This window comes from Myxine glutinosa, unplaced genomic scaffold (genome assembly GCF_964187855.1).
Source record: "Myxine glutinosa unplaced genomic scaffold, kmMyxGlut1.1 SCAFFOLD_1924, whole genome shotgun sequence".
Taxonomy (NCBI): domain Eukaryota; kingdom Metazoa; phylum Chordata; class Myxini; order Myxiniformes; family Myxinidae; genus Myxine; species Myxine glutinosa.
In genome coordinates this window covers 61232-72500 of record NW_027618019.1, presented here as the reverse complement: position 1 = coordinate 72500, position 11269 = coordinate 61232, and the positions used below count along the sequence as shown (strand labels likewise).

Sequence of the window (11269 nt, the reverse complement as noted above, 5' to 3'; positions counted from 1 at the left end):
GAGCTACCGAAAGGAAGTGGTGGAGAAAGACGTGATCCCTCATCCAACCGCCTATCAAATGCACCCTGCATTCGCTCTGCGTAAGGTTGGTAAAAATTTGACATTAAAAGATGACATCAATAAAAAAATGTTTGTTAAAATATCTCAAATACATGGGCAAAAAAAAAAATAAAATTACATTTGAAATACTTTAAACAATCCCACCCAAAAAGAGCTGCATATTGATATCTATCTCTTTATGATTATCTATCCATATATACCATATTTTTTGGCCTGAGTCGATGTGGAGCAGGAGTGGTCAATAATTTTCGTGGGGAGGCCACAATAATTTTGGTACGTCGTCGCCGACCCATATCTGATTTGTAATAAAATTAAATCACCATCGAAATAATTTTCAAATTCATGATGCATGAATGGTTAGTACCACTATTCCATAAAAGTCCAATCCGTTTCGACATTTTCACATGATAATCACAGAAAAGTGAAGAGTGAGTTTGTGTTTGCCAGATTGTCCAAATGTCTGTCAAAGAAAAATTAAAAAGTCTGCATGTTTGCTCTCAAAGTGCCCATTCAAGTTGTATTTTTTGAATACGGCAACACTTCCTTTGCAAACGAAACACACAGCTTTCCCTGTGACATCAGTAAAGAAGTATTTAGAAGTCCACTCCTTGTTAAACACTTGGCATTCAGCATCTACATTTCTCTTCTCCGATAAACTCATGTTTGCATGCTTCCACTGAAGTGCGACAAATGCGAATTCCTGCAAACCTGAAAACTATATGGCTAATTCTTGTGCAGCTCCTGTGTTAAACCATTGGCTGCTATGATTAGCTACGTAATCAGAGCAACCAATCAAAGGCCCCTACCCTGCACGCAGGCAAACTGCATTGTTTTCCTACTGTACAATGTTCGCCGATCAAGTAACTGAAAAGTCCCAAAAACGTTACTGCCTCAAAAGTGTTTAAATAACCATTTATTTAAACTCTGACCGATTTTTCATGTTTGTCCGCACAAAATAAATGTGATTTTCTCTGCAACCGTTGGTCCGATTGAGAGGAAAATTTTCACCATCAGTGCAACTCCATCTGCAGAATTTTCTCATGATAATTATGACGTCATAGGTCACGTGGTTCGGCCATCACCTTGGAAAAATCGAAAAACTTTGCACCTCCATATCTCGGAAGTGCTGAATAGAAAAAATTGAGACATGGCTCATTGTAAAGAACTCTCCATGGGGAATAAAATATGTTTATGATGATGTCAAAGGTGCCTCCATTATAATAAAAAAAAATAACCACCTTTCGAGGCCATTTTTCCCCGCAAAGCGGGGGTTGGCCTTTTTCGGGAACCGTGGTTGTTGTTGTTTTTCGGTCCCCTTTTTGAAGCAATGTTTTACGGCCGGATGCCCTTCCTGACGCCAACCCTTTTTGCCACCTTTAACGACAAACAGGGAATTACCAGTGAACTGGTACTCAATTAGCCGACCTCGGAAGGATGAACAGGCTGAGTCAACCCCCCTGGCGTTAATTCAGCAATCGACCGGGATTCGAACACAGGATCCTAGGATCCTAAGCCGGCACCCTAGCCGCTAGCCCAACACCAGGGTATTTGTGATGTCATAATTCGACAAGTACAAAACTTCATCCAATCAAGATGAAATTTCTTGAACGCCATGTCGGCATAAACTGGTGGAGAAAAAAATAATAATGATGATGTCATCGGTCAAGTGGTTTCGGCCGCCATCTTGGAAAAAACCGAAAAACTTTGCACCTCTATCTTCGAAAGCATTGAATAGAAAAAATTCAGACGGCTCATTGTAAAGAACTCTCCATGGGAATAAAATATGTTAATGATGATGCCATAGGTGCCTCCATTATGACGTCATAATTTGACACGTACAAAACTTCATCTAATCAAGATGAAATTTCTGGAGCATAATCTAGGAATAAATTAGTTTGGAAAAAACCAAAAAAAAAAGGTGACGTCATTGGTCACGTGGTTCGGCCGCCATATATGTTTTAACACAAAAGCCTTAAAAACCACTGAAAATACATCCGAGCGAGGGTTTGCAATCTCTGATTGCTCTTTTTCTTGTTTATTATGTTATCTGTTCATTGCTGGCTCTTTTTCACATTCCATTTTAGTTGCCTTTAACCCATCAAGTATAAGCCAGGCTAAAAACATTAAAGAGAATTAAGTGAAAATTTATCTTGTGTCTCTTAAAGGTCCCATTGTGAGTAATGCTTCGTTTAAATATACATTGTGCAAATCTATATATAATAGACGGAAAGCATGTGTGTATTGGCAAGTCCATGGCCAATGAACACCAGCCTCAGACAGACAGCCGATCGGTTAACTCCAATGCAGCATTTCGAAACTTGGCGGTATATTTTTGGCGCGCACAGGACGGGAAGGAGCTGAGGTCTTACCTTTACGGACGGCTGCCACGGGGTTTATTCCTCGAACCCACAAACACAGATACGAGACAAGGAAAATTCACAATACAAGAAATGAAATGTAACAATAAAGGATTTAATGAAAATAAAGCACGTTAATAAAATGGATGGTGAGGTAAATCTATAATCCTAATGGTGAGGATCCTCCACTTTGACACAACTACACAACAGGGGAATGATAAAAGAAAATGACAGTTCGTTAGTCGGCCGGTACTCGGCTCCGGCCTCGACGAGGGCTGCGGGATGCTTAGTGGCCGTGGAACGGGTCCTGCAGTTCGGCCAACGGCCCGATCGTCGATGGGAGCAAGATTGCGCTGAATCCCTCTTTCGCCACGCCACAAATATGAGGTAACTCGGACAGGCGGCCCACTGTCGCTCCCCACTCCGTTTGAGCTGCCACGAGCCCTGCAAAGCGTCGCTTTCTGTCTCCTCTTCGACGGCCGCGACAATCTCTTCCTTGATCGGGCCAACAGTTCACAAAGGCTCCGAAATCACTCCACAGCACGCCCGGGCACAAAAAGCAGCCATTCCCTCACGCGACCAAGAACAAAGAGAGCGAGCAAGGGAGAGACGTCTTTTCCTTCTCTCTCTCGAACATTCGACCTCTGATGTCACCCCTGACAAATCGCCGAGCTCCATCAACACCACTCCATGTCCTCTGGACCAATCACGACTCTCGAGGCGTGGTCTCTCTGTTCCGAGTCATCGGGGCGGAGTTTAGTTGCGATTGGCAACTAACGGTTGTTGTGGTTTAAGGGTCAGAGTTCATGGCTGGCCGAGTGAATGTAAAAACATAAGGGAAAATCACAGGAGGCAATTACATACTGGGGGTTATACTAAATCCCCATCTAACTAACACAAAACCACCCTCCGTGTGGTGACATGCAAGCTCTCTTAACCTGAAAGGTTCCCTACTTTACATCGAGGTTCTTCTTCTTCGTGTCCAAGGTCCATGCTAAATCCTATACGATCTTAAAGGGGAACGGACATGAGTATAGACATCAAATGCTTAAGATTAATTAATTGTAGCAACAAAAAAGATTAAGTTTGGCGCAAAAATTGTTGCTCTAGCATGCGTGAATCGTGAGATATCCGAGTTTTAAAATGCCAATAGCAGACGATTTCTCTCACGCCGGCCAGCATCTGGTGATGACTATCATCATCATCGTGACGTCATCGGAGGAAGCTGATGTGACTGCGCAATAGTAAACAATGGCAGACACCGACTCCGATAGTTGCGTAAGTCTGGATATCAGCAATATTTCTGACCAATCTGATGCGGAAAATGAAGAGAAAGTTAATAATCTTGGGGAATCACACTCGATTCTCCCATACAGATTCGAACCATACCGTCCAGAGTGAAGAAGAGAAATCGTCGGACACAGACACAATGGCGATCGATTTTGATCTCGGGCGCCTCCAAAATACTGAATGGTATTCATTTTTATGTCTCTTTTTTAATTGAAAAAGTTTCTTTTTCTGGTCAATGGAATACATAACTAATATTTAATTAATGTTCGGTGCCATGAGGCAAGAAATGGATAGAAACACAGAAACGAAATACGACTTTATTGACTTAGTGCAGCACTGCAGGTGTATCAGTTGTAATTGTATCATTATAGCAATCTCTATAATGCAAGCAATCTCTGTGTCTGTGTGTCTGTCTGTGTGTATGTCTGTGACCGCTGTTTCTCGACAACCACTGGTCCGATCTAAGTGAAACTCGCCAGATATATTGCTGGGGACCTGAGGATGTGCCTTTTCAAGGTTTGCTATTAATCGGACAAGTGGTTACCAAGTTATGGCCATTTATTTAGCAAACACATACGTTTTGTACGTGAACGAAGGAACAGCGAAGGACGACAGCGAAGGAATGGCGAAGGACGAGAGCGAAGACCCGAAGGAACGATGCAAGTTTTAATTTTTCTTTGCACGTACGGTCAAGCGACAGCGAAGGAACCACGTGTATTTGTTGTTTCTGCCTCGCGGTTTGAAAATTGAATACTTGGCCATTAAAACTAATTTGCGATTAATCGTTACTGCGATATGCGAACTTCCGGACAGTGAGGCCTTATTTTTGGTACGTACGTCAACGTATGTATGTCCACGTACTTACCTCCCCGCACGTATGGGCACGCACTAGCAGCAGCCACACAACGACTGGGCATGATTCCAACTGATCGTAACGAAAACAAAGCGATGTTCTGATCGTCACGAAGCCAACAAGGCTTTAAGAACGAAAAACTGGGTTACTTCGCAAACGTCATTTCCGGTTTGTGGTTTTGACAAAACTGATTTTGCTTGTTCGGCGATATTTTGACAAATTCTAATAAAACCGCGAAGATATTTGTGAAATGAACTCAAAAGAAGTGTTTAAGATACTAGGGCGTGCCCGTACGTGGTGCAAAAAAACATGCGTGCAAACAACAACAACAAAAAAAAACTTTGAAACCACGTGGCAGTAACGACCACAGAACCCCCCCTCTATTTACATGAAATGGTTTGGTCCATTCGCAAAGCCAAAGCGAACGGCTTGCGAGTACGGTAGAACCCCCCCCTCTATTTACATGAAATGGTTTGGTCCATTCGCAAAGCCAAAGCGAACGGCTTGCGAGTACGGTGACCATACCTTGGAACCACTTGTCCGATTAATTTCAAACCTTGAAAAGGCACATCCTCGGGTCCCCAGCAATATACCTGGCAAGTTTCAAGTATATCGGACCCGTGGTTGTCGAGAAACAGCGGTCACAGACAAACACACAGACACACACACATACACACACACATACACACAGAGATTACTGGAATTATAGATAGACTAGGACGTGCCCGTACGTGGGTGCCCGTTCCTTGCCAAAAAAAAAAAAAAAAATGTCTTCGCCCATGCATGCATGGGCGTGCCCATGGGCGTGCCCGTAAGTGCGTGATGTGACCGTACAATGAATGTATCGTCCCGACGCCGCAGCTCGGATGGCGCTGCAGTTAATCGGGCCTGTATCGGCAGAGTTATTATAAACGTGTACTACAATCGATCGTACCTTACAGCGTCTGCTCGCCACGTTCACGTCGTCACTATGACTATCCGTAAGTCCGGAAGTGACGTCCTCATTTGACTGTCCGGAAGGTCGCATATCGCAGTTACGATGAATCGCAAATTAGTTTTAATTAGTTTTAAAACATAGTTTAACGCCAACATAGCGCCAACATACCCGTGGACCCGTAGTTTGCCAACGTGAAATAAATGAATACGCTCTCAAATGTGCCGTCCGAGGCAGAGTCTGTTCGCCACGTTCGGCACACGTGATAGCTCGCTGCTCTCTGATTGGTTGAATCGTTTTTTGGACATAGCTCGGTAACTACTTCTCCGATTAATATGAAACCTTGAAAAGGCACATCCTCGGGTCCCCAGCAATATACCTGGCAAGTTTCAAGTATATCGGACCCGTGGTTGTCGAGAAACAGCGGTCACAGACAAACAAACACACAGACACACAGAGATTACTGGAATTATAGATAGACTAGGGCATGCCCGTACTATATATCTATCTATAATTCCAGTAATCTCTGTGTGTGTGTGTGTGTGTGTGTGTGTATGTGTGTATGTCTGTGTGTTTGTCTGTGACCGCTGTTTCTCGACAACCACGGGTCCGATATACTTGAAACTTGCCAGGTATATTGCTGGGGACCCGAGGATGTGCCTTTTCAAGGTTTGAAATTAATCGGACAAGTAGTTACCGAGCTATGTCCAAAAAACGATTCAACCAATCAGAGAGCAGCGAGTTATCACGTGTGCCGAACGTGGCGAACAGACTCTGCCTCGGACGGCACATTTGAGAGCGTATTCATTTATTTCACGTTGGCAAACTATGTTGGCGTTAAACTATGTTTTAAAACTAATTAAAACTAATTTGCGATTCTTTCGCTTTCCTGCGCGTTTGTGCACGCTATGGCGATTTCTTTACCAAACTCCGCAAGCCGTTCGCTTTGGACCAAACCATTTCATGTAAATAGAGGGGGGGGGGGGGGATTGTCACCGTACTCGCAAGCCGTTCGCTTTGGACCAAACCATTCCATGTAAATAGAGGGGGGGGGGGGGGGGGATTGTCACCGTACTCGCAAGCCGTTCGCTTTGGACCAAACCATTTCATGTAAATAGAGGGGGGGGGGATATAATTTTAGATATATATATAGTACGGGCATGCCCTAGTCTATCTATAATTCCAGTAATCTCTGTGTGTCTGTGTGTTTGTTTGTCTGTGACCGCTGTTTCTCGACAACCACGGGTCCGATATACTTGAAACTTGCCAGGTATATTGCTGGGGACCCGAGGATGTGCCTTTTCAAGGTTTCATATTAATCGGAGAAGTAGTTACCGAGCTATGTCCAAAAAACGATTCAACCAATCAGAGAGCAGCGAGCTATCACGTGTGCCGAACGTGGCGAACAGACTCTGCCTCGGACGGCACATTTGAGAGCGTATTCATTTATTTCACGTTGGCAAACTACGGGTCCACGGGTATGTTGGCGCTATGTTGGCGTTAAACTATGTTTTAAAACTAATTAAAACTAATTTGCGATTCATCGTAACTGCGATATGCGACCTTCCGGACAGTCAAATGAGGACGTCACTTCCGGACTTACGGATAGTCATAGTGACGACGTGAACGTGGCGAGCAGACGCTGTAAGGTACGATCGATTGTAGTACACGTTTATAATAACTCTGCCGATACAGGCCCGATTAACTGCAGCGCCATCCGAGCTGCGGCGTCGGGACGATACATTCATTGTACGGTCACATCACGCACTTACGGGCACGCCCATGGGCCCATGGGCACGCCCATGCATGCATGGGCGAAGACATTTTTTTTTTTTTTTTTGGCAAGGAACGGGCACCCACGTACGGGCACGTCCTAGTATATCTAAAATTATATCCCCCCCCCTCTATTTACATGAAATGGTTTGGTCCAAAGCGAACGGCTTGCGAGTACGGTGACAATCCCCCCCCTCTATTTACATGGAATGGTTTGGTCCAAAGCGAACGGCTTGCGAGTACGGTGACAATCCCCCCCCCTCTATTTACATGAAATGGTTTGGTCCAAAGCGAACGGCTTGCGGAGTTTGGTAAAGAAATCACCATAGCGTGCACAAACGCGCAGGAAAGCGAAAGAATCGCAAATTAGTTTTAATTAGTTTTAAAACATAGTTTAACGCCAACATAGTTTGCCAACGTGAAATAAATGAATACGCTCTCAAATGTGCCGTCCGAGGCAGAGTCTGTTCGCCACGTTCGGCACACGTGATAACTCGCTGCTCTCTGATTGGTTGAATCGTTTTTTGGACATAGCTCGGTAACTACTTGTCCGATTAATTTCAAACCTTGAAAAGGCACATCCTCGGGTCCCCAGCAATATACCTGGCAAGTTTCAAGTATATCGGACCTGTGGTTGTCAAGAAACAGCGGTCACAGACAAACACACAGACACACACACACACACACACACACACACACACACACACACACACACACACACACACACACACACACACACACACACAGAGATTACTGGAATTATTATAGATAGATGTTTATGTTTCGAAATCTGCAAAGTTGTTTTGATCGTGTCCGTTCTCCTTTAACTCCAGTATTGTATTTCTTCCCTACCCAGTACTTTTCATCTACTCCTCTGAGAGGATTTGACTTTGGAAGCTTAAACTTACAGGGAATAATAAGGGCACCTTGAAGTTGTGCCTGTGCACGCTTCGTTTGATTCCATCAAGGTTTCAACTTTTTTGGCCACCTTCGCATTTTTGTCCTTTGCTGTGCTGTGGGTGCAATTGAAATTATCCGAGCGAAATGAACACAATGTATTATTATTATTATTTTTTTGTATACAACATCGAGGCTCGTGAAAGCTAACATTAATCACACAAAAAGTCAAACCGCCACATAAAACACAAAAATAAGGGGAGCGGTAGACAAGATGGGGAGAGAGGGGGAAGGACACAAACACAACATTTGAGAGCAGGGACATCGAGAGAAATGTGGGAGGGGGAGGGCTTGGGTGGATGTGGGAGAGGTATAAAACATATGAACACTGCAAGGACTTCCAGGAAAGAAGTTAGAATTTCAAAAAAAGTGTATCTGGGGTGAATTAGCGGGGGGTAGAAAAGATCAAGGTTTTGGATGGGGGAAGATAAGAGATGGTGGTGAACAGCTGTTTTAAAGACCTGGAGGGAGGAGTGGGATTGAAGGGAGAGGGGGAGTTTGTTCCAGAGGCGGGAGAAAAGGGGGAATGGAAGAGTGAAGTTGAGCCGAGAGCCTAGATTTTGGCAGTTTAACCATAAGAGGGTTGCAGGCAGATCTTGTGCGACCTGAAGGAATATTGGGGGGACAGAGCACAGAGAGAGCTGGGGGAGCAAGGCCGGAGAGGAGTCGGTAGAAGACAGAAAGACCACCAACCTGCCTGCGGTGAGTGAGTGAAAGGCCCTCGGAGTTAGCATCATCGCAGGAGATTCCAATGATTCTGAAAGCTTTGGTTTCAACAGCGTGAAGCCGAGCTACGTGTGAGGCAGGAGCACCGGCCCAGAGGGGGGAACAGTATTCCATTGAGCTGCGGATGAAAGCCTTGTATGTGGTGAGGAGCTCAGGTGTGCCAAGGAGACACATCCATGTGCATATGTAATATGCTTATGTGCATATTACATATGCACATAAGCAGAAGGCATGTTTTTGCATCATATACGTAACCAGGGTTATTCTTTATTTTCGGGAGCGATCAAGGCTGCGGTCTGTTGCCTATACATCGACCAAATAAAGGGATGTGTCTGCTAGGAAAAATAATGCCCATTGGAGGGGCAGTCTGCTTTGGTATTAAAAAAGATAATGGCATGATCCCTGGACTTTTGGAGGAAAAAGTATGGTATAAAGATAAGAACAAGATCATAAAGATAGTAACATGATGCCCCTGGCCACTCCCTTGTGGAGCGGGTGCTTCTGGTAAATCCAATATTACAACATTATTTGAATTCATATAGCTGCAAAGAATATGTCAAGGTACCGGTACTGATTTGCAGCAACTTTCAAATTTCATGTGCGGACATAAATTTACATAACATGACATCTCTGTGTCGCAAGCACAAAAATAGGCAAAGTTATTAACACCCCAACACACATGCTCATTCATCTCTACCCTGCCACATCCTCATTATTGATACACAAGTACTCACTACCTACCAACCCACCCCTACCAAACTGCAAAACATATACATGGTGAAGTCAAAAGTTTCAGCGTTCTCACGTTACAACACAGATAATCCTATATTGCATTAATCATTCTTCAAGAAAAAGGTGCCATCTACCATCCTCAAAATCTTCCATTGACATTCTGCTGCTGTTCATTCTTGGATGCTTCCATGGAGGACTGCCCAAGTCTAGATCTGTGAAATAATAGCATTTGCATCAGGCTTGATCTCCATGTAACTTTCTGATAAAAAAAATGCTAATGATGCACTACACGTGCTGTGGAAAAAGATCTCACCTAGTGGGCTCTCACTCCGTGGCCTCTCGCCCAGCGGCCTCTCGCCCAGCGGCCTCTCGCCACGCGGCAACTCGCCCAGCGGCCTCTCGCCACGCGGCATCTCGCCACGCGGCATCTCGCCACGCGGCATCTCGCCACGCGGCATCTCGCCACGCGGCATCTCACCACGAGGCATCTCGCCACGCGGCACCTCGCCACGCGGCACCTCGCCACTCGGCACCTCGCCACTCGGCACCTCGCCACGCGGCACCTCGCCACGCGGCATCTCGCCACGCGGCATCTCGCCACGCGGCATCTCGCCACGCGGCATCTCGCCACTCGGCTTCTCGCCAGGCGGCATCTCCCCACTCGGCTTCTCACCAGGCGGCATCTCCCCAGGCGGCATCTCGCCAGGCGGCATCTCGCCAGGCGGCATCTCGCCACGCTGCATCTCGCCACGCGGCATCACGCCAAGCGGCATCTCGCCAAGCGGCATCTCGCCACACGGCATCTCGCCACTCGGATTCTCACCAGGCGGCATCTCCCCAGGCGGCATCTCACCAGGCGGCATCACCCCAGGTGGCATCACCCCAGGTGGCATTTCACCCATCTCATTGTGTGGCAAAGGATGTTTTATTGGTTCCTTGTCATTTGGTGGTACTGGTGGGGCAAATCTTTCAGGGTCTTCATACACAATCTGCAACAAAATTAAAACTCCAATACTTCCATTCAGCCAAACGAAACTTGTTGTAACCCACTTGAAATTAATTAAAAACAAACAAACAAAATGACAGCACCATTGTGTTTCTCCGTATGCAAGAAACCAAAGAGGCTTGGATACAGTGCATTCAGGAAGTATTCAGACCCCTTCACTTTTTTCACATTTTGTTATGTTGCAGCCTTATGCTGAAATCGTTTAAATTCATTTCTTCCCTCATCAATCCACACTCAATACCCCATAATGACAAAGAGAAAACAGGGTTTTAGAAAGTTTTGCAAATTTATTAAAAAAGAAAAAAACTGAAATATCACATTGGCAAATATCACATACAAACCCATAAGCATTCAGACCCTTTGCTCTGACACTTGAAATTTAGCTCAGGTGCCTCCCATTTCTCTTGATCACCTTTGAGATGTTTCTACACCTTGATTGGAGCCCACATGTGGTAAATTCAATTGATTGGACATGATTTGGAAAGACACACACCTGTCTATATAAGGTCTCACAGCTGACAATGCATATCAGAGCAAAAACCAAGCCATGAGGTAGAAGGAACTGCCTGCAGAGCTCAGAG

At 45.2% G+C, this 11269-nt stretch overlaps 1 protein-coding gene across 1 annotated transcript in view; it reads right to left on the bottom strand.

Annotated features, from left to right (window-relative positions):
* The window catches only part of LOC137431268 (uncharacterized), a gene marked incomplete at its 5' end in the record, with an annotated part of 60221 nt that overhangs the window by 530 nt on the left and 48422 nt on the right, over positions 1-11269 (bottom strand). The window contains 3 exons of the mRNA XM_078769279.1: positions 1-76; positions 9817-9894; positions 9996-10671. The exon at positions 1-76 is cut by the window's left edge and continues 51 nt beyond it. Of these exons, the coding sequence (XP_078625405.1) occupies positions 1-76; positions 9817-9894; positions 9996-10671 (830 nt within the window). The remainder of the gene's footprint in view (positions 77-9816; positions 9895-9995; positions 10672-11269) is intronic.